The 24391-nt window shown below is 47.5% G+C and overlaps 1 protein-coding gene across 7 annotated transcripts in view; it reads left to right on the top strand.

Moving 5' to 3' along the window:
- ARHGAP19 (Rho GTPase activating protein 19) overlaps positions 1-24153 on the top strand; it is a 209646-nt gene extending 185493 nt beyond the window's left edge. For 3 of the 7 annotated variants that reach the window (XM_085606401.1, XM_085606410.1, XM_085606406.1), the window contains 2 exons: positions 2627-2710; positions 21676-24153. In XM_085606401.1, coding sequence (XP_085462527.1) covers positions 2627-2710; positions 21676-21732 — 141 coding nt within the window. In that variant the 3' untranslated portion in view covers positions 21733-24153. The remainder of the gene's footprint in view (positions 1-2626; positions 2711-21675) is intronic. The other 4 variants (XM_085606408.1, XM_085606411.1, XM_085606407.1 and 1 more) reach the window with 4 other exon arrangements.
- The last annotated feature ends 238 nt before the right edge of the window (positions 24154-24391 follow it).

The following is a 24391-nucleotide window of genomic DNA, read 5'->3' on the forward strand; positions in this document are numbered from 1 at the left end:
CTTAAAGGCATTGCGCATGTTTCCTCCCGTGCCGTTCATAATGCCTCAATGGGACTTGAATCTCGTTTTGACCTATGTGATGTGCGCTCCTTTCGAGCCCCTTCATACCTGTCCTTTGCATCCTCTTACTCTTAAGATTGCTTTCCTGGTCGCTATCACCTCTGCCAGGAGAGTGAGTGAGCTCCAGGATCTTTCGTCCAAACCTCCTTTCCTTTCTGTTCATCCGGACAAGGTGGTGTTAAGGACCCGTCCTTCTTTTTTGCCAAAGGTGGTCACGCCCTTCCACATCGGGCAGACCATCACTTTGCCTACCTTCTTTCTGCCTCCACATCCTTCCAGGGAGGAAGAGATGCTCCACCGTCTGGACCCCAAACGTGCGCTTGCCTTCTGTCTGAAGCGTACACAGCAGTTCAGGGTGGGTGACCAGCTTTTTATTGGCTACGTGGGCACCAAAAAAGGTCGGGCTGTGCAGAAACTGACCATCTCTCGGTGGGTCGTTCTGTGCATCAAAGCATGTTACTCCTTGGCTAAGAAGGAGCCTCCTGTGGGGCTGCGTGCCCATTCGACCTGGGCAACTGCAGCCACTACTGCCTTGGGATGCGGCGTTCCCTTGCAGGACATTTGTCAGGCAGCTACGTGGGCTTTGCTGCACACGTTTACCAAGCATTACTGCCTTGACAGTCGGGTCCGGAGAGACTGCTTCTTTGGCCGTTCCGTTCTCCGTGACTTTCTGGTGTAATCCTGTTTGCAGACCCACCACCGGGGCTGGTATTGCTAGGGTATCTATTCTAAGGTAAGGAATCTATCACTAACGTGTCTCTTTCAGATACACAAGTTACTACTTGTGTAACAATATATCTGTAAGAGACATTAGTTAGTGATAGATTCCGCCCCACCCATCCTCCCCGTTCTGCGAACTGGTTACTAGGGTTCAGGTCATCCCTCTTGGGGCCCTAGTTTTCTGCACCAATGGTCAGTATCTTGCATGGCTTTGTGTTCCTGGCGCGGAAAGTCGTGTACAGAACTGACGTCGGCGCGCATCAGTGGCGCTTAAGTACTCTTCGTGGCGTCATCTCGGCGCTTACGACGCCAGTGACGGATGCGGAGCCTCACGGCGCCACCTACTGACGCGCAGGGGTACTGCTAAGCGAAACTTTCCGGATCCAGTGTGACGCCTGGGGATATTCTAAGGTAAGGAATCTATCACTAATGTCTCTTACAGATATATCGTTACACAAGTAGTAACTTGTGCTTTAATCCTATTGAAGCCTTCTCATTTTAATCACATAAATTGAGACAAATGGAGCAAGCATTGCAATGTTTTCAACAAGTAGTAAACAACAACATGGACGGACCCAATAAGGGATCCAAATGTTAGGAAGACAAAATGTCATACACAGGAATGAGGGGGAAAAAAGTTAGGTTTTTTAGAAGAACCCTCACCCACCAACCTAGTTGGTGGCATACTTCATCATCGGGTTCCCAGCCAAGCTGCCGAGTGCAGCCCAGCTGAGCTGTGATGCCTGAATTACAGAGGAGCAGGTTTTTGTTTTTTTTGAGTGGGGGAGGAGTGCTCAAAGTGTGGTTTAAAAGTACCTCTAGGATGCTCTCTAAATGCCTTTATTCTCGAGTTCTAGTGCACGGTTAAAAACAGGGTGGGGATATTGTGAAGACATGATTGATCTTCTGTATCCCCTTTAAAAGGTCGACATGTTTCAGCCTCGACAGGGGATGTTGAGGCTTTCTTCAGGACCAAAATAAGTGAATTTGTGAGAATATATCAGCACATGCTAAGGTGTGCTGTGGTGGAGTGATGTTACCGTACTTACGGTTCCCACTGTCAGGAACAGTATCTGGGAAAAAAAACAAGGCACAGCATAAAGAAACAAACAAGATATCTAAGTTACTACTGGAAGTGATTGTGAATGTGCCGTCACTCCCTCGGATCCGTGACATGGTGCTCGCGATTTTCATTCTATTGCAGCCATCCAGTTGAAGTTATAGATCCACTAAAAAACACTTAACTCAAGAGCATGCAGAATACACTTTGTATATGCAAAGTCACGCAAAGTGAGTAGTTTACTTAAACATGCCTCTCGGTGAAGAAAAACACATGTGATGGCACCTGACCCCAGTGTGGGCGGGGCCGGAATAACATGTAACAAACTGTAGGTACATGCGAGAAGCGCAATGGTGTACTTCATCATAAAGAGAAACTAAGCTTACTAAACCTAAAAATGGTGGTTGAAGCAGTCGTAAAAAATATTTTTTATATATGCGGCAGAAGTTGGTGTGTGTATGTATGTGCACACACACACACACACACACACACACACACACACTCTTCCCCCCCCCCCCCCCCCCACCCCCTCCACCCCACACAGAGTAGCAAGAGAAAATGGGCTTACGGGAGCTACAGAGAATATGTAGCTATTAATGATCCCGGAGGGGGCGGACTCCTGTTTTCAACCAAACATAATGATAAAAAGCAAAGGTGCCACGTGGACAGTGTTTCCTCTGAAGTATTTGTTGAGAACCCACTGAACAACACAAAGGATGTTTGGTTTTGTATTTATGTATATTTCTAAATGGGCTTCTTTTAATATTTGTACAAACATTCCTTAAGTTACAGAAATGCCAAGAATCTCCTGCAGTTTCAGTGACAAGAGGAAGGTTGAAATTGTCTGAGGACACACAGGACGAAAAAGAGGTGGGAGGAAGTACATGCCTGCACTTTCTTGTGTCTCACTCTGGATGATGCTGATCTGTTGCACAAAGATGTTTTTAATTGATGTATCTCTTTATAATTGTTTACTGAAATGTTTGTTTCCCATTAATGGCTAAATCAGTAAGTTATGCAAGAGAATATGCACAAATTTTGAGGTTGCCCTAAGATCAGAAACGCAAGCTAACAGTCTGATGCTTTTGCGTGTGCAAAGAAATACTATTCTGTTTTGGGCTTTCCCTACTGTGGTTTTTCACAAAAGTATTGGGGACAGACCTGGTAGATTTCTTAAACTCCAAGGAAACTGTGATCTTTATTGGGAGGGGGGGGGGGGAAGAAAATGGGTATGCATCTTCTGCACATTATTGCCGAGTTATGCTCATGTGGGTGAGAGTATTAGGAGTCAGATAATTTTGTTAGACACTCACTTCTGACGGTGGCATTGATGATCTCCACTATGACCTCCAAATTCGCAATACAGACATGTATTGGTATTTTACAACAAACTAATATTTATTATGTGCTAAGAATTATTACCATAATTATCAATAGCTCAGCTAATAATGGTATGCTAGAAACATCCCAATCGCATGCCTACCCAATTAGTATAAAATCTATGTTCTCCTACACAGGGGTCTTCATTAATAGTCCTGAGAAGACGTGTGTGATCCATTAGCACTTTTTCAAAAAATATATACATATAAAATGTTTTTCATAGAAGTATTTTGAACAGCCTATAAAAATAAAGAAATGTTGGCCAATTTTTATCTATTTTCTACAATAAACAAATATATTTTATAAGCAGGAAAAGATCCACTGCAAATAAGGTATATGTGATGACATGCACCTTATCAAGATCACAAAGCAGGCCCTTCTGCCTGGTAGCTGAAGACTAGGATGGTACCAATCACTCCAGATTCAGACTACTCTCCAGGACATTTTCACCATCGCTAGCAGTCTTGTCGGCATTAACGCAATCCTCTCCTTCTCCAGAGCAGATGATCACCCCTATTTTACAGCTTTCTGAACTAGTTGTGCCCATGCTTAAGTGATTCCTTAACCTGTATTGCCTGCACCTCCTGTGTCCCCCTCAACCTGTGCTGTTTCCCTGGCCACCTTTGCCACCTCAGTCTCTGTGACGTGAAGGCCACCTATCTCCGTTCTAGTCTTCTCCCCATCTGTGTTCAAGATAACTCCGTTCAAGATCTAATCATTAATCAACATCAACGCGACACTCTAGTTTGACAAGTGGATCTAGATCTCATCAGACTGACTCTTCGCATTCTTTGTTCTCTTCAGTGAGGCAGCAATCTGCAACTCTTATCACCTCCAGACACCAGAGCAGGTTTCTCCTATAGAGGACAAGGCAAATTTTAATGAAGCCTTGGTAAGGGGCACTGCAAATCTCAACATACTCATACGAACAACTCTGCTTAAGACTTCAGGTTTCAAGCTCTTCACTGCATTTTGTCTGCATGATCTTTGCTTTCCAGGTCTTTTACAACCTGCTGTAGAGCTGTTACTAGCACCAGCTTCAGCAAAGTCTGCTCCAATGTGCTTGCAGAAGATTACATGCCGGCTGAATAAGATTCATTGTTCCTGTAGGCCAGGTGTATCCAACCAGTCGATCGTGAGCTACCAGTAGCCCACCGACACCTTCAGAGTAGCTCACAGCCATGAGTTCAATATTAAATAAGCAGGTGGTCACATTCTTCTTTTAAAGTTATGGGAAGGCTGTCTATATGTTGCATTATTATCTTCTGGCTGCAGATAGCAGAGCCTGATCATGTCAGATTTATGACCAAGAGTGTACAGAGGTCAAGAACTGAAGCACTGAGATATTTAAATCCTAAATAAAATTCCTTGTCAACTCAGTATTGGAGCATGAGAACAAATTATATTTTGAATGCTTTTAAATGATGAAAATTGAAATGAAGAGTTTACTTAATGATTAAGTTAACTCTTTGTTTTAATTTTATCCCATTTCAAAGTGTTGCATTTACTTACAGCAGGCATCTTGCTCCCAGTGGCCAGTAGACACTGTGCCATATTTATAACTGAAAAATACTATAATTTTTTTGCAAATGGGAGAAATGTAAAGTGGATACAAATATTTATATGAAACATTGAGTCCATGTTTTTCTCCACTTTCAATTAAGCCAATTGCGTCTTCATATTTTATGAAGCTTGTTTCATCACTATAAATTCCTCCTATTTAAACAAATGGCTGTATTTTTCTGTTATAAATATGGCATTGTGTCTACAGGCCACCAGGTGCAAGATGCCTGCTGTTTATAAATGCAACACTTTGAAATGGGAAGAAATTTAAATGATTAGTTTTATGGAATCCGTATAAACACAGGGTTAACTCTTCAGTTTAATTTTCTCCCATTTCAAAGTGTCGCGTTTACACACAGCGGCATCTTGTTCCCATGGGTGGCAGAAACGGTGGCATATTTATAACTGAAAATATAGCCATTTTTTAAGTGGGAGAAATATAAAGTGCCGAAAATGTTTCCATATGATGCACCGTTTTTTTGCAGAACATTTGTTCTGCACTTTAAATTTCTACCATTTAAACAATGTTTGTGTTAAGGCATGTAAGAATACCACATATGGGGAAAGGTGTGTCCTGTGCCACAAGTGCATACAACAGACTCTCATTTTCTCCTTTACCCATACACATATATCCAATGCATACGCACATATGTTCATTCTTCACCAAGACCACACTCACTGGCGCACATGGCAGCCCTGTCATAGTGCCCTTAGTCAAAGTATTTTGCTCTAACCGTAGTCTTTTGCTCTATGGCCATTAGGCTTAGATTTGACAAAACTGGATGAGGGGGTGTCTGGTAACATTGCGTGAGTGGCTTGGCCTTCAGTAGCTCACAATGATTTTCACTGTTCAGAAGTAGCTCTTACTACAGAAGAGGTTGGAGACCTCTGCCTTAAAGGCATCTTCCATCAACTTTCTCAAGTGCCCTCAATGACGTGGGGAGGCCTCGATGTCATGGAGGGGTCTTCAGCAAGAGGGTGAGTTCAGTGTCCTGGGGAGGCTTTCAGTGTCCAAATGAGGCTTTTAATATCACAAATGTTCTCAACCTCCTAAGAGGTCCTTAAAGTCTTTGGTAGACATGAAGATGTCTATCAAAAAGTAGCATCCATGCCACACAATAGTCATCCACGCTATTTTGTAGATTACATGTCCAACACTTTGGATCTCTGTTGTTCATGCTGCTGCCTTCACTGCTTATAAGGGCTTGCATTGGGCAGGGTACCTGGTGACAGTTAAAAATACCAGTAAGCGGTCAGTATTTATTTAATCCTTTTTACAGGACATATCTTTATACAAAGCAATTTTTATTGGTGACTCTTCTCGGTAGCAGATGTGCAGACTTCTTTCCCCCAGACTTCTTGAGTTTCACTTTGATAGCTACCACAGTAGAGGGCATATTGGACTTTCAGGGGTCACATGTCCAGTGGCTTGAATGATAGTATGTTGGCTGTGGTGTCCACATAAAACAGACCTTGGCTACGGAAAACAAAATTGTTGTCTGTCATTTATGACAGAGGACTACATCATCTAACTGTATTTACCTAAAGGGCACCCCCACAATAACTCAACATGCTGCCTAATTCAAAAGGATTCCATCCAGCGAGGCCTCTGTAAGTGTGACAGTCCCTACTGACACAAGTTCATTGGGATATTTTTGTTTTTGTAAGCAAATTTTATTCGTCAAATACACATTTAGCAGAACTCTGTAACCCAGAGACTTCCGTAGCATCAATAAACAAAATCCTTGCTTTGACATTTTTCTCATGAGATACCAAAAGAAAATTACATAAGGGACGTGCATAAAAAATGCTTCCCCAATAAACAAATAAACATAGAACACCCCCCACCCCATCGCACCGCCAATCCAGCCAAGGCAGCAAATCTGTTCGTAGCTACAATTCTACCTTCGCTATGGACCATGTCTGTGAGACACAACTGCGCCCAATACACAAATGTTACATGGCCCTCCAAAACAAAGGAGAGAAAGACTGCCACCCACACAATTATTCCACTGGAGTGGGTTCCAATTCCAGTCCCCTGTAATCTGCCCATCGTTTCCAAATTTTATAATGTTTACGTGGGCAGCCCCGTGCCACAAAAATGGGGGCCTCTAGGCCCATGCAGAAATCTAGCCCAGCCTTCCAAACTGATACGGAGGGTGCGGCCGTCGCCTTCCAAGCCCTCGCTATGTCCCGCTTGGCAAGAGTGAAGCCCAGGAGCATCAGGTGGCGCTTATAAACATTGCCCCCTATATCGTCCATCACATGCAGGAGCACTAGTTTAGGAGACCGAGGGAGATCCCAACCCAGAACCTCTGAGAGGCATGTCAGTACACCCCGCCAGAACCTAGTTAGTGCAGAACAATCCCATATAGTATGCAGCAGCGTCCCTTCTTCATGCAAGCAGCGAAGGCAATTCGGGGATGCCACCAGACCCGCCCTATACAGTCTAACTGGTAAAATACACTCTATGGAGGTATTTAAACTGGATGAGTCGAAGGCTCACGGCGATGGCCGCCCCACGTGGAGAGGTTAGGGCCTCCGTCCAGTCCTCCTCCTCAAGCGGGCCCACATCCTCCTCCCATACCTCACGGAGACGCTGCAGAGACGGGGAGCAGTGTGTCACAAGGCACTGGTATATTTTCGATATCTTATGGTCCCGCAAGTCCCCCATGAAGACTTTCGCCTCTATTGGACTAAAATCGTCCAACTCCTCCATACCCGCCAAGCTGGGAGAAAGAGCATGCCGGAACTGCAAATATTTAAATAATTGGGTGCGCGGCATTTGAAAGTCATTCTGTAAATCTTGGAAGGATTTCAGGTTAGGACCCCTCATGACATCCCCCAGAGTGGAGATCCCAATCACATCCCAGTCCTGGAAGCCGGGCAAGGTCGCCAACTGCGGCAGGCCACAATTTCGCCATAGTGGCGTCTCGCCAGTTAGGCGATTCCACCAGCCCATCCTCCAACGCCTGTCTCCAAACCTGAAATACCAATTGTGTCACACTCGGCAAAGAGCGCCGCAAGGGCGCAGAATAAAGGAGTGTATGCAGTGAATGATCTCCTATTAAGCGGCGCTCAAGGCTATACGCCGGATCCGACCTGTCACCATACCACCATTCATTAAGGACCAGCAAGTGGGAGGCCATATAGTATGGGAGAATGTCGGAGGTAGCGAGTCTCCCGCAATACGTGGATTTAAAGCAAGTACGGAGAGCCACCCTCACAACCCCCCCGCCCCAGAGAAACTGACCCAGCATCGCATTCACCTGGCGGAACCAACCCGAGGATATAGGATATGGATGGTTTTGCAGCTGATACAGCAATCGAGGAAGGGCAACCATCTTGAAAATGGCCATATATAGATAGGGGCATGTGGGACCAAATTCTAAGATCGTCACGCACCCTGTTCCATACCGACACCAAGTTATTTTCCCAAGAAGTCGACCGAGCGTCCGAAAGGAACACGCCCAAATATTTCAGCCCCCCACGCGCCATCTGCACTGCGGAGGCCTAGGCACCAGGGTCGGCCCCTCCCCCCAGGACCCAAAGGGTAGACTTACGCTCGTTCATATACAAGCCGGTAGTCTCCCTAAACACCTGCATGATACGCAACAGCCGCGGGCCAGTCCTATCCAGCTGCGTAAGAAAGAATAGCACGTCGTCCGCATATAAGGCGATTCGATCCGACAAGCCATTGGCCCATTCGAGCCCCGATACCTGCGCATCGACACGTAGCCAGGGGCTCCATTGCCAGGGCGAACAGATAGGGTGACAGAGGGCACCCCTGCCTGGTGCCTCGACCAATGGGAAAGACCGACGAGACAGAGACAGCCACACGCACAGACGCTGTTATGCCTGTGTAAAGTAAAGTCAGATAAGAGAGAAAGCGAGGTCCTAGATTCAATCGGCATAGGAGGGCGAATAGATATTCCCAGCTCAATGAATCCAAAGCTCGATCCATATCCGCAAGCAACAGGGCCACATGTACCCCCAAGCTCCCCACTGCCGCAATTGCTGTATGTGCTCTGCGTATATTATGACGGGTCGTCCGCTGGGGCATAAACCCGGCCTTGTCTGGATGTACAATAGACGAGATGTGAGGACCTTGGCCAAAACCTTAGCCTCTACGTTAAGAAGGGAGATAGGACGATAGGATGCATGGTGTTCAGGAGGCCGGCCGGGTTTGTGAAATACCACCACCTCGGCATGCTGCCAGTCTCTGGGCAAACGACCAACCTCTCTAGCCTCCTCCACCACCCTACAATAATGAGGGCCGAGCTGCTGGGAGTATCGCTTGAAGAATTCGTTCGGGGATCCATTGGGACCCGGCGCCTTACCAGGCTGCAGCTCCTGAAGAGCGGAGTTCAGTTCATCTACCGAGAATGGGCGATCAAGATCCGCGCTTACTTCGTCGGTCAGAGTCCTGGGCGGAAGGTCATCTAAAAATCGGGCAATAACCTCTGCCGGCAAACGTTCTCAGGGAGCATAGAGGTCCGCGTAATAGGCCGCGAAGCTTTCTGCGATGGCCGACTGGTCTGAAATCGGTACTCCATCGGGTCCAACTACACCCGGGAGAACAAAGGAGCCTGTCGCCCCTTGACACAATCTATGTAGGGGTTTGCTCGATTTGTCCTCCCCACTGATATATCCTGCTGCAGGTAGCCAACCACGCCTGGCGGGCTTCGTCCAGCAAAAGGGAAGAGAGATCCTGCTGCGCTAGCAACAGTTGGCGGCGGACCCGCCGACTCAACCCCCCCCCCCCCCCCCCCCCCACTTCCACTGCGCGTTTCTAGATCTAAGATCTTCGCCTCCACTCGCACAAGAGAGTCCCCACGAGCCTTGCGTGCCGCAGCGCAGAAGGAGATATCAACCCCACGGAGCGTGGGCTTCGCCTCCCACAGAGACGCCGCTGCCGACACCGTCCCCACATTTTGCTGCAAATGATCTATGGCGCCTCCTATGTTTTCCCTGTATTCCGCCTGTTGGAGGTTCCACACGGAAAGACGGCACCGGAATGGTCCTCGCACAGGGCCAGCACGCAGCGTAATGGCCACCGGCGAGTGATCAGATAGCCCCCGAGGGAGAATATCGGCCTCCACCTTCCTGCCAGCGTCGCCCCGAGACACAAAGATACAATCGATACGAGAGAGGGAGTCGTGGACCGCCGAGAGATAGGTGAACCCCGGAGCCCCGCCATGCAACCGACGCCATGGGTCTTCCCACTCCTGGCCCATCATGAGGGAATGAAGCTTGGTGGAATTACCACCCATCAGGGCCCCGTCGGGCCTCCGCCTGTCAAGAGCCAGATCCAGCACATCGTTCCAATCCCCACCAACCACCGCCAGACCCCTTGGGATGTCTGCCCACACGGTCACAAGCTTCTCAACAAAACCCCAGGACAGCGGCGGCGGGGCGTACACGCTCCCAAAAATCACACTTCCCCCACAACGTACCCTGTAGGAAAAGATATCTGCCCTGCGTATCACCCCACACTCTAACATGGATGTAAGGAACTAGTCTATGGATCAGGACTGCCACTCCCCGTGAACCTCGCACAAAGCCCGCATGGAACACCTGGACATATCCAAAACGCTGAAAGCACAGTGCTTTCGTCCCCATAAGGTGTGTCTCTTGGAGCATCAGGATGTCAGCACCGGCGCGTTTAGCCTGCTTAAGGATAGCGCCACGCTTGATCTTATCTATCGCCCCTCTGATATTCCAGCTCAAAATGCGCAGGGACCCCAAGGAATCCAGCAATCTACCCGTATTGGCAGCCATAACAAAGCATCAAACAGGAAGAGCCCCAGCTGCCCAGGACATGTCACGCAGCGCAACCCCAACCCGCAATTGGACAGTGCGATAAGAAAACAGCTTCCAAAACAACCCCACCAACCCCCTACCCCCACCCCGTAACTCAAACAGTGAAGTGCCTGTCGCGGCAGGCAGTGCCGGCAGACCCCAACAGGGGGTACCACCCCACACCCACCAATGGATCCCCAAACTACAGCCCATCATCCCCTAGTCCCCATCCCCCTCCTGGTATAACCAACAGAGATGGCAGCCCTCATAGAGCTCCCCTGACCGCCATAAACATATCCAAGAGTCATGGATGCGCATAGACAAGGATAAATCAGTCTGCTGGTGCTGTTTGATCCAACGCTGACCCCCTGCTCGACGGTGCACCACCGGACCTGGATCGCCTCCTGGACCTGGAGCGGCGAGACCTCTTCACCCGGCCACCAGGCACGCCCCGGGTTACCCCGCTCGAGGATGAGTCAGATTCCTTCCCTGGCGGGGAATGAGGGAGCAGCCGCACAGTCTCATCTGTCCAACAGAAAACCTCCTCCGGAGAGTCAAAGAAGTACGTGCGGGAGCGGTAGACGACCCGCAGCCGGGCCGGGTAGAGCAGCGCGTATGGAAGCCTGAGCTCCCTCAGGCGGGCTTTAGCTGCAAGAAACGATTGCCGCAGTTGCCTTGTCTGTTTAGTATAGTCCGGGAATATAAGGATACGGGCATTGTTAAACCGCAAAGGTTTGTGGGCCCTGGCTTGCTTAAGAATCACATCCCGATCATGATAATTAAGTAGTTTTGCAATCACTGGACGCGGCCTGGCCCCGGGGGGAGGCTTCTGCATCAGGGCTCTATGTGCCCACTCCACCACAAAGCATTTTGAAAGGGAGTCGGTGGGTAGCCAACTCTCTAGCCACCGGGTGAGAAATTCCTCCATATTTCCAGACTTGCATCCTTCTGGAAAACCAACAAAGCGGAGGTTGTTACGCCGGGCCCTACCCTCCGCGTCCTCGACCCTAGATGCCAAACCCCGCTGGGTAGTCTCCAGAGACGCCACTCGTTGCTGCAGGGTAGTCACCACATCCTCTACCCCCGAGATCCGAGTTTCAGTTTCCATGATGCGTGCCACCGCATTGCGTAGGTCCTGGTGCAGCAACATTACATCGGAGCCCACTGCCCCTATTTTGGCATCTAGGGCGTGTCTGGACTGGGTAATAGCTGCCAGGAGGGCAGCATTGTCCGGTACAGCACCCTGGGCCCCGCCCACTGCCCCGGTGGAGCCCTCCGGGCCCGCAAACTTGTCCAGCGTGCTCTGCTTAGAGGGTCCTCCACTTGTTTTATCCCTCGTCATGATGAGGCGGGCAGACCCTCGCGATCCTCCTTCCCTCGAGAAGGCGCCGTCCCCGTGTACCCAGATAGGGTTCCGTACGCAGCGCAGGACGACACTGTTGTCCGGCCACGGTCCGCGCAGCTCGATCCAACTGCCGATGCGGCCGTCCGGGAGCCTTCGCCGATTGTCTCTAGCCCTCGTGTGTCAGGTGGCACCACTCCACACCACCCAACGGACGGATGTCAGTGCCCCTCAACGATCCACGGGCGACGAGGGCTCCGCCAGGGCGTCCCAGAAGCGCTGCACAGGCCCCTAATGTCGCTGCGTGCCCCGCGACACTCGTATCCTCGCCGCAGCCCGAATCGACTGCCGACAGCCAGGTGCAGTCCTCTGCAGACCCGGCGGCCCAGGGCAAAGGGGCGAAGGTCCACACACGAACCCCAACAGCGGGACCCGCCTCCGCAGCCCGGTCCCCGCACCAGGCCCCGGCCCCACAATGGCCAGACCAGCGATGCACCCGGATGGGCGATCCTCCGCCGATCGCCTACACTGATCGGACCATGCGCGGGCCCAGGAGCTCCCCGGCCGCGGGCCCAAAATGGCGTCCTCCACAGCAAGCGCCGCCCCGTTCACCAACTCTCTTCCCCTCTCGGTCCGACCGACCGCCGATCACCGGGGGGGGGCCGCCACACAGGAAGAACACCCCGCCAGCAGGAGAACTCACTCAGTGCCCCCGGTGGGGGGGTGACCTCTCTGCAGCTGCTCCGCCGCAGGATCTGCCAGCCGGTCCGTACCAGAGGCCGCGGCTTCATCGCTGCCCCCAGGCCTCAGCGCCAACCCAGTCCCGTCTCCGCCACAGGATGCCGCATCGGACCCCAAACCACACCAAACAGCGACGCCGCGGCGCCCAACCTTCAGGCACGGCAGGCGGGGGGTATCGTGGCCAGGGGAGCAGGATAACGTCAGGATGAATGTTGGGCTGGACGGAGCCTACCTAGAAGCCGTCCGCCATGCTGGCTTGCTAAGACACGCCCCCCTCATTGGGATTTTTGAGGTTGAATTTTTACCATAGTCTTCTAACTTGTAGGGACTAAGGATCAGCATACCTTAAAAGGTCGTTCATATATTACGTTCCCTTTGGAGTTTCAGCAATTGTTTGGACATTAAATGACCTTCATGTAATTTTAATGCACATGCTTCATATGTTAAGACTGAAAATTAACTGGTTAGCTGTTATGCATGGCTTTGAAGATCCATGTTTGTACTTCTTCAAGACATGGGATGGTCTAAAAGCTGGCTATTACCCAAAATGTCGACAAGTTTCTTCTCATTGCATGGTGTAGTCCATCAAAGACAATTTTAATTGTAATAGGTTCTTATAGCGCATACTGCCACCCTATGGGTATCCTGGCGCTTAGACTTGAGTATGACCATCATATGTGCAGATCGGAGTAACAGGAAATTGTAAATCAGTCCTTAGGAAAGAGCCAGGTTTTCCGACTCTTTCTGAACTCAGTCAGGGAGTTGGCTTGTCTGATGCTCTGGGGTAGCTCGTTCCATAGATGTGCAGCAGCCACACTAAAAGCCCTCCCCCCCCCCATCCTAGAGCGCTTAACTCTTGCAGTCGTCCTCAGATTTGCGCTGGAGGAGTGGAGATGTCTCTTAGGATTATACCAAGTAGCCTTCTCCTGCAGTGGGACTGGGCCCAAATCATGTACTGCTCTGTATACCATGCAGAGCGATTTAAAGCAGACCATTTCCTTACTAGGCAGTCAATGGAGCTCTCTCAAGGCCAGAGTAGTAGAAGACCTACGTTGCCTATTTAGCGCCAACTTTGCTGCCATGGACTGGACTCTCTGCAGCCCCTGGAAGATGTATTGTGGTGCTCCCAAATACAGGGAGTTGCAGTAGTCCAGCCTACTCAGCACTATGTTCCTCACTACAAGGGAGCGTGAGTCCTTTGGTAGTAACAAGAGAGTCTTTCGTAACCTACGCATCAAAGAGAAGCATACGCTAACCGTTTTGTTGACCTGCGACTCCATTTGGAGATTACCGTCTACCAAAACCCCCAGATTGCGCACCGTGTTAACTGGAATCAAAGGTTCCTCCTCGGGCGTGAGCCTAAACTCCAGTGGTATATGCTGGGACATCCTAGCAGCAGAGCAGTATACCACCTCTGTTTTCTCCCCTTTAAATTGTAGAGAATTTTTCCTGAGCCAACCAGCAGTCTTACGCATACACTCCTGGAACGTATCCATGGATACTGCATGTTTCCCTTCCAGGGAAAACACCAGTTTGGTATCGTCAGCGTAGTTGACCAGGTCGATTCCGAAAGATTTAATAATGGTGAACAGTGGCTGTAGATAGATATTAAAAAGAATAGGGCTGATCGCAGTGTCCTGCGGTACCCCATGGTGTACTGGCAATTTGCTGGAAGTAAACGGTACCATAGTCACCACCTGTTGTCTTCCTAACAGATAGGACTGTAACCACTGTAAGGCCCGTCCTTTCACCCCTATCTTCTCCAGTCGCTCCACCAGAACTGTATGGCTCACCGTGTCAAATGCGGCCGACATATCAAGTAACACTAGAAAGGTAGCATTCTCATTGTTGACTCGCATTCGTAAGTTGTCCAACACGGTTGCCAGAGCAGTCTCGGTGCCGTGTCCTGGGCGAAACCCAAATTGGTCCCTATCCATTTAATACTTATCCTCCAGATAACTTGATAGTCTTACTGCTTTTTCCAAGATTTTAATTGGATATGGCAAAAGGGAGATAGGTCTAAAATTTGCTGGGATCCTGGGGTCCAATGAGGGCTTCTTAAGCAGGGGTATCACTACTGCCTGCTTCCACACCTTGGTGTCTTAAAATGTCCGATGCCTGCTTCCTTCAACTTAAGGGTGTGCAACAGAAAACTACGGGTTGTTCTAGAGATCTTAGTGTCACACCATCATGCATCCTGTTAGACCTGTTACCATTGGCGTGAGTCTCCCTTCCATTTTTTCTGATTGCCTCCTCTGTTTTTGATAACTTTTGCTGGTTTAGATGCTTTGGGCACTGTGCCACTGCTATTCAGTGCACAGTGCAAGTGCTCCCTATGTTAAATTGATGTATTGATTAGTGACTCCATGATTGGGTTATTTGATTTACTTGTCGGACCCTAGTACAGTGCACCATGTGTGCCCAGTGCTTGTAAATCAATTGCTGCTGGTGGGCTTGCAGCACTGGTTGTGCCACCCACAGAAGCAGCTTGTAAATTGTGTCTCAGGTCTGCCATTGCAGAGCCTATATGCAGTCTGGTACTGCCATACTGACTGACCAAGTGCACCCACTTACCAGTCCCTAAACCTTCCCTTATCTTCATATCCGACACCCCTATGGTAGGCCCAAGGGCAGGGTGCATTGTAAGTAAAAGGTAGGACATGCCCTGGTGTGTGTGGCATGTCCTAATAATGAATGACAGCCATTTTGGTTTTTCACTATTGCAAGGCTACCTGTTCTCCATAGGCCAGAATGGGCAGTTTGATTATTACATCTTATAATCCTAACTGACTCAGGGAACATGGTAGAAATTCGAATTTAGTATGCCTGAACTCAGAATGATAAAATACATATTTTAGTAAATTTGTTTTTAACATTCTGTGTTTGAAAATACCACTTTTAGAAAATATGTATTTTCTTGCTTAACTGTCCAAGCCTGCCTCTGCTAGGTTATGTATTGTGTGTCTGGTTCTGTGAGTGACGGGGCTGGGGATTCCAGGGGAGAGGGTGAGTCAGCACAGGGCTGAATAGGAAGATCTGCATGTAGATGGTTGGGAGGAGTTGCACCTGGGACCTGAATAGGGCTGTGCCTTCACTCCACAATGCTGGCTCCACCTCCTGTGGTGTCTGATGTCTCTGCCCTGCACTCTGAAAGGAAAGGAGGAGTCCGGTAAACAAAGTGCTCCAGGACTGACCAGAACTGGTTTGGACTAGGCAAAGGCCTCTCTGCCTTCAGAGAACAAAGAGAAAAGTAGTATAAATATGGGGACCCAAACCCCAAGGCTTTAGATCACTTCTGGAACAACAAGAAACCTCTGCCAAGGAGAAGAACCAAAGGAAGCTGTAGGAGTGGACTGCCCCCCTGCCAGTGTGCTGGGTTGGCCTGCAGTGGTGTCTTCAGTGCCAAGGAGAGGAGAAGGAACTTTTGTGTGTACTTCATCATCTTGCAGACTATTTCTCCAAGGGCTTTAACTTTTGCTTGCCTCCTGCTGAAATCTCAGGAACAACAGACTTCACCACCAGCTCCCCTCTGAATTTCCTTGCTGGGAATTCTATCTGCAGAAGTATGCGTGTCGCTGGGAGCTGGAAGCGCGACGCAACGAGAAGAAGCGTGTCGCCGCCGCAGCTGTAGTCATCGCATCGCCGGAGAAGCGTGCCGCCGCCGCATATCCCAGAAGCGTACCTTCGTTGCAGCTGTCTGCGGTCGCATCCCCGGAGAAGTGCGTCGCAACCATGAGGGTCACCGTCGCATCATCGGAGAAGCGTGTCGCAGGGCCTGTCGCTGCTCCAAAGTACGAGAGTCGCCGCAAGGCTACCAGGGCGTGTCGCATCGTCTCAATGTCATCGCATCAAGGGAGCCATCTTATCGCACCGGATTGTCGCATCGCATCGAGGCGCCATCTTGCCGCATCGCAAATGGGCTGCAGCACGAGAATCTACGCATCACCTCCTCCGGTAAGGATCATGACGCATCCTCTACTCTGCGCAAGCATTGAGGCGCGATGCATCGTCTCCCCCAAAGCAAGGAACCGACGCATCTCCAACGCTGCAAGCCTTTTGTTTATTTTGCCTTACACATCCAGGTACTTTTGTGAGAACTGTGTCGCATTTACCAACAACTTGAACTAAGCTAATTCTACCACCTTTAAGTCAATTTTATTGAGTACAGTAGTGTGGATTTTTTGTCGTTTGTGGTCTTGTGTTAAACCTATATAAAGAATAATTACTTTTATAAAACCTGTGTGGTGTCCATCTGCAGTGTTTTCACTGTATTACTGTATGTGTTCACAAATGCTTAACACACAGCCTCTGAGATAAGCCTGTCTGCTCGTGCCAAGCTACCAAGGGAGTGAGCAGGGGTTATCCAGTAGTGTAATCCCCTTTCCCTGACTTAGAAACAAGGGTCCCTATTTGGACAAAGGTACCTACCTCTGCCATCTAGAGACCCCCAGTTCTAACACATCCTAAAACAATTTGTTGTCTATTTAATTTTGCTGCATAAGGCAGCTTATAATCTTTATTCATAGATTTGTAACGGAGGACTATGGAACACCTTTAGTAAAAACTTTAAAATTAAAATATATAATCAAGTATTTTTTTATTTATTGACAAATCGTTTTCCCTTTAAGTTTTAAAGAGCAATAATGTCCAAGTTGGTGCTTTTATAACCTATTTTTTTTTGTTAACATAAAGCATCTTTTGCTAGTCCTCACAGGTACCTGCTTTAGCAGCAAAGGTATTAAGATAAGTCTGATACAGGTAGGTTTAGCATGACCCTTGCACATGGCAAGTTACTAATGCAATGTTTGGCCTGGCCCTGCACCCAACCCACTGTGGACAGCCCACCCTACTGCACATACCTGACGCTCTGTGCAGCCCTGTTGACCATGGGCGTGGATTGCCCCCTTTTTAAATGTTGCAGTATTTGTGGACCCTTCACCAGCACGTGGACTTTTGTTGGACCTTCCTTAGGATTCACTAATCTGGCTACATATTAACACAATCCACGAAAGGGCCAGCCTAGGCCTATAAAGCTTGCTGGGAATTTGTGACACCCTCACATCAAGCTTGGTCCCAGTTTGCAGCCTTCAGCCAGGATTTGCGGTTCTTGAGGGCCGCAAACCCAGCCTCTGGGTCAGAACCCCAGGATAAAATCGACTTTTAAAAAAAATGTATACACTGGGGTCCTTTGTGGTCTCCTACATGGGCCACGGTCTACTCACCCTGCCCCCTTCTATGGATTTTATCCTGCGTGTGACCTCCCCTCACTCCAGAGACACATGGACTGAGTCCCTGCAACTTCTAATGGTGGTCAAAATATTTTTTGTGATAATGTGGCCAGCCAGTCAGAGGGCTTCTATATCCCAACCAATGATTTTTGAGTTTATGGAACCGAAAGGGATGACGAAAGGGAGCTCCCTCGGCCAATCATATCCAAATATTTTTACATTTTGACACACGGTTTACAGAACTCGTGAATTAATGTCCCAGCTGTCCCTAAAATGCAATATCTTCATGCCTCGCTGAGACTTTGCAAACGTTCATTTATTGAAGTACTAAACTATTTTCGCAAAATCAAAGGCACTTCCTTGGGTATACCTCTACTTTCATGCCAAGTTTGGTGTCATTCCGTTCAGCCATATCTTTTTGTATGGTTTATCGAATAATTCTATAGTAGTTAAAATGGGAATCCTTTGGGAGGCAAACTGTGAAATGCAACTTTTGGAACCCCTTCAATTCTTTGGCCTGGCCCCCACTTGACAGATGAGAATGAAATCCAACAGCTCAAATAGGATGCACTGTTTTTTCTTTAAACTATCTTGCAGTTTTGTCAAGCAGCGCCAGTGGCGTCACTAGGGGGGTGCGGACCGCACCGGGTGACACCATCACATGGGGTGACACCCGGTGACAGTGACTTTAGTCATGCAATATAGCGCTGCTGCTTAGCTGTCAATGCAGCGCTGTTTCTGGCAGGCTAAAGGGCTGGCAGCTCGTAGCTCTCGAGCACTGTTCTCTTTGCTACAACAATGTATCCATGTTAGACACCCCCACCCCCCCGGCCCGATACACGAGCGTAGCTGAAGTCAGTCTTTGCCCGGCCAATCATTGCTTGTTGAGGTGTTATAGTCTAAGGTCAGTGGGGGGTGAGAGTCAAATGCGGCGGGGGGGCGGGGTAATGGATTTAGGCTGAGAGCCAGCTCCTCATCGCCGCCGCGGTCGACAGTTGGAACGATGTGGATAGGATCCTGCCCTGGCTGCACGACGTGACTGCAGCTGACAGGGCCGCCGAGCCTGCATGATGATCAGTAAGTGCCAGAGTGAGCAGCAGACCGTATTTATCCAAAAGTAATTGCAGTAGTAGTTTTTGGCAAGTTTGCCTTGCAATTCAGCGGTAGCAATAAGCAGGAGGAGCCGCAGGGGTGCTTGTGCCTCGCTCCTCCCTCCCGCTGTGCTGCTGTCCCCTGGCCCTCTCCTTTCTTGCCCAGCTCATCCGATGGAGTCGCTGGAAACGAAAGTTGCCAGTGAGTTCTCGGGAGGACCCGATTTTTGACTGCGCAGTAGGTTCCGGGTGTGTAGTAATCCGCGCAAGTCATTGATAATAGCAGGTGGCAGCACACTTAACCCCGGCCCGGGTTCCCTAGCTTGAGGCGTGCATTTTGAAAACATTTGCGTTTCAAAGTCAGAGTGATGCTTATCTGCAGCAATCGAAATGAATGCGTGCTTAGTGCTTCCTTTGTCCAAAAACGGAAGGTTCTCGTTCCTGGAATGTAATTGGTGAAGTGGAACCGTGTTTGCAGAGGTCGATGTTAATTGTGATGCGCTTTTAACCTATTGTGAAGCAGCCTTTCGCTTCCCCGCATGATAGGGTGTTTCACAGCTTCATTTTCTCTCGCTTCCTTGCATACAATGTTGCTGTGTTTTTTGCGAGCATGTGCTTAAAAAATAAAGCTTCATGTTTTTATGCCATTCTGATCATCGAGCCAAACAGTGTTGTGCAAATTACGATGAAATAACTGGTAACAACTTTAAACTATGCATGTTTGAATGAATATATTGCTAACTTTGCTTGGAAACACTTCTCCTAGATAAACAGACATATTCCATAATACTATTCTGTTGAACTTGAAAGCCTCTCTAGCCCGTCACAAAAGTGCATTATAGCATATGTATAGCACAGGATATCCGCCACCCTTAGCCTGTGCCCCAGCCCGGGCCCCAGTAATTGTTTCTGTCTCCTGGCAACAATAAAACTCATGAACACCTGCTCTGAGTCCGTGAGTAGAGGCTGAGCAGGTAGTGTTTAGGGTACGCACGGCACACCTCTCTCATACATGCATAGCAGTACCACCGTGACCAGTTCTGCACTGAGAACTGTACATCAGCTGAGAGTGGGGGCGGCGTTTTTCAGTTCTCACACCTAGAAACGGCCCTGACCATCTTTACGCATGCGCAGTCTGTAGACCCCCCACCCTCACTTTCTCTCTTTTAGTTATTTGAGAATTGCGGGGTCGAAAAGCGGACAAAAGAAAGTCATTGTGAAAGTGGGCACTTCGCTTTATTGTGGGACAAGCCTTTGGCAAAACAGAGAGACACGGGAATGCCTCCGTAACAGTGTAACCCGATTCCCTTTCCAAAGACAATCATAAACTGGTACAGTAAGCAGAATTGTTTCCCAAGATGTTTGTGGTGTTGTCACTCATAGGGGATGCCTGGGCAAAAAAAAGAACAAACGTGGTTTAAAAACAATGAAAGACACGCAGGAATCTCTGGTAACCAAACTATCTAAACACCGAGCATGATTGAAATACCAGGCCAGACTCTGAGCGAACAAAACATAAAACTCAATGCCCGTGGAAGCCTGCTCATTATGGATGTTGGACTTCCTGTGACTCTCATTTGAATGATATTGCACGAATTAGTTGAAAATACATTTTATAAGTTTTTGAAAACTAATCACATAAGAGATGTCTGACCAAGTAGGGTCTTTACTTGGGAAATAAAAAAAGCTGTAAAACATGGCAATAAGATGAAATAAATTAACCTGCAAGGGCGATTAGTGAATACCAGTATTTTTTCTTAAAGAGTAAGCTATCCAAACTGTACACATTTCCTAGTATTAATTCAGCAATTAAAATGTTGCTGTGTCAGCAAAGTATATATAACAAACACACCCTGGGTCTCAGTTACAGGCTAAACGTTGCATCTGCATTCTGACAAAAGGACAGACTACTTGATAAGTACGTCATCAAATTCTCCTGGAAACGTATATGAGACAATGAATGTGACCATCCTCAGAACGCCATGTCCTTGACAGGCAGCCCACCCAAGAGAAGGCAAAAGAAAGGAAAAACACCTGAAACCCAGTGGCATGAGCGGGCTGACCCAAAGGCAACTCTTTCTCTCAGTGGCGTCACGCGGGGGTGCGGACCGCAAGGGTGACACCATGAGTTACCGCACTGGGTGACACCAACCCTAGTGACGCCACTGAGCAGCGCTAAAGTTAGTAGGAAAACAAAATATGTCTTTTGTGGAAAGTCTGTGTTAAAAAACACATTTTTTATGGAAAATGTCATTTCTCAACTTTAAATGTGACTAGATGTGATTTTCTGTACAGCACAGCATGGCGGGGAAAGTATTTACAATAGCAAAAAACGTATTTTTAGTTGTATTATTGTATTTCATGTTTTTCTAGGTCGGATCCGTTGTAATAGCCCTACCGTTCTATGGAGCAAACCCAGAGTGAAATGCAACAAGGACGTTCTACGGTGTATCAAGGATAACAATCCTGTTTACAAAACACTTTTTTCCTTTTCTTTTCACCACAACATAAAATGTTTGTAAGATAATTCTAAATTATGTAAATTCTAGGCATTCGTAACAGTTGTTTTTTCAATGTGCCAATGCCGAATTCTTTTTTCTAGTGTGCATGGTGTCCTCTTCGAAAGCGCCCGACCCGGTTCCTTTTCTTAACCGTTATTTTATTTCTCTTTTTTCCTTTCTACTTTAGGGGTCTTCCAAACGGACAAAGGTCAAGGTGACGTCTTCTAAGGAGACCTATTTATAAGAGACACTTCAGAATCCCGTGGTAACCCATGTGCGGCAATAGCAATTAATGCAAAGCTGTGAACTCAACATATACTGTGAGAGGACTGAACCTTTTGGACTCAGGAGACCCATAACTCATTCCACCGGAACTCATTTTAAAGCTATTCCTTTTAATGTGATTAATTCACACTGTACGGTTTTTAACCTGTGGAAAATGTGCCTCTGAACTACTGCTTCAGTTTGTAGGAGCAATATTTACAGTCCTTGTTTCCTGTTAGGTGTTATGTTGAAGTGTTTGCGTAAGCGCTTGGCTTTTGTGTGTTTTTTGCTTTAACGTTTTGTTGATCGTTACAAGTCGCCACGTGTGGCGACCTAGTGAATGGGGAATCGCCACTTGTAACTTAATGAAGCTCGCGACGTTTAGAAGCCATGAAGTGTAAAGCTTCGACACAACCATGTGCAGCTTGGCTTCCTACACGTCAGATGAGTAAAACTAAGCAGTGCCTCTTTTTAGCAATAAACGAGATCTAGTGCCACCGTGTGGATAGAACGGAGATAGATTTTTTTTTTTTTTTTTTTATATTTTTGGGCAAATCAAAGATGTGCGTTGAACGGCCACGTTTGTAGGTCCATTGTATTCCCCTGGGGTTGTCTTCTCGAAGTATCTGCCGTTTTGGAACATTTAAAATACGCTTTTAGCGTTTTTCTTTTATTCTATTGTATGCTAGGGATTAAATAACTGAAAATATATGTCGGTAAAACGGCCCAATATAATATTTCCAATTAACATAACTGATGGTTCTGGATCATGTACATTTGGTTTAATTTAGTAAACAACCAGAGAGAGCATGTGACGTGATAAGACGTCGTCTCTTGCTGAATTCGATGTATATGCCTTTGCAAACTTTTTAAAGGAATACCTATTCCGAAAATGCTGCTGCGGTTACATCCTACTTATTGTGTCAACCCGTGTAAAGGACTCTGATAGGATACATCGGCTGTTTGACTCAAGATGTCTGCGCGGCCTTACACTGCAAACTACAGTGTCCAGGTTAGGAGAAAGAGCACGTCTGGAAGGCATGGGAAAGCATTTTAGTGAAAAGGTTGTGTAGGTTTGAACCCTAAAGTGAACAACATTTTCTAATAGCCACGGTTGTCTATTGTGCGGTGAATGACGTTATGAGAAAGTAGTAGCCGGAAATGTAAGTGTGTTGGTGTGATTTATTGCTATTGGTAGAGCAAGGCAGCTTTGCTCCTTTTAAATCGTTCCTCCTTCTCAAAATTGATAACCAAGGTAGTAGGCAGCTGCATGTAGGTCTGGTTAAAATTAATTGAGGCGTTAAGAGCCATGCTAGTGTAGATCAGAACCGGAATAGGTCATATGCAATGTTCAAATAATTAGGTGCTTGTTTGTACTAGTTGGCAATAAGCTTGCAGTCATAATTTTATTTTAGATGTGCAGTGTTGCCACCCATGTTTTTTAAAACGTGTACCCTGGAAAACTATAATGGTACAGCCATATATCTGCACACATACAAACCTATGTCCACATACACAATGAGAATGGACAGTGCAGATGCTGGAGGAAGAATGTCATTCTAAGTTGGGGCACCACTGTCCTTTTGGTGGAGGCGTGTGTGGAGCTCCAGCAGATTGCCTCACTGTATATTAAGCTGCTTCTATCAAATTCTTTTTGAGTCCATGACATGCCTGTGCTTTGACAGCTTGTGGTTGGTGTTGACTGCATGAAGAGGCCTGCCAAAACAAACCATCTACAGTTTGATTACCTTGTTTCACAGGTTTGTTTCTCGCTTTCACCTCTAGTAAGTCTACTGAACTTTTCATAGATTTTCCATGAAATATGAGTGCTTCCTATTTCCATACTCTTTTGACTATCCTCTATGGCGCTTGCCATGGTTAACATTTTTACCTCTATGCACACTTTGCCATTGTGGAAGGCCACATATGTTGTTCAAGTGTTTGCTTTGTGTGACCTCTACTTTGGGGACAGTCGTATACTTGCTGATTGTGTCCAAAGCAAACATCAAGTTCAATCTCTTACATTCTGTCACTATAGTCTTCTTGCTGCTGCTTCTTGAGCCTACCAAAGTACAAAATAAAGGGATGTGTTACAACCTTTTATGCTCACATTACCATAAGGCACAAGAATGTCAAACTCTTTCCTTCAGTACCTCCCTCCTTTCCACCAAAACCAAACTCTCAGGCGTGACCTGGCTGTTTGACAGATGTCAGTGGGGATAAACCTAAAGCGTCCAGGCCCAATACCAGTGTCAATCATTGTGTGTTTAATCAGGACTTTGTATCATTTCGCTGCCAATGTATACAGTTCTGGAGACAATACTACTCGAAATGTGTAAATTAGACTGGAGCCCCGTATTAAAAGCAAACCCAGTTTCTTGTTAAAAAAAAAAAAAAAAAACCTGTGAGGTCATGATTGGTCCACCAGTCAAGGTACATGGTCATCAGAGGATGCACTCCTATTTTGGCTCTTCTAACTTCTTTAGCTCCCACAATGCGCAGAAAGTCTTAAGACACTCCCATAAGGTCCAAGTAGATCCAAGCACTTCCAGTCCTGTCTCATGGACAATTTAATCGTTGCCATGTCTACCTTGCTCCCATTTTGTCCTATCAAGTGACAACATACCATTAAGGCCCTG

The sequence above is a fragment of the Triturus cristatus genome, chromosome 1_2, assembly GCF_964204655.1.
Source record: "Triturus cristatus chromosome 1_2, aTriCri1.1, whole genome shotgun sequence".
NCBI lineage: Eukaryota > Metazoa > Chordata > Amphibia > Caudata > Salamandridae > Triturus > Triturus cristatus.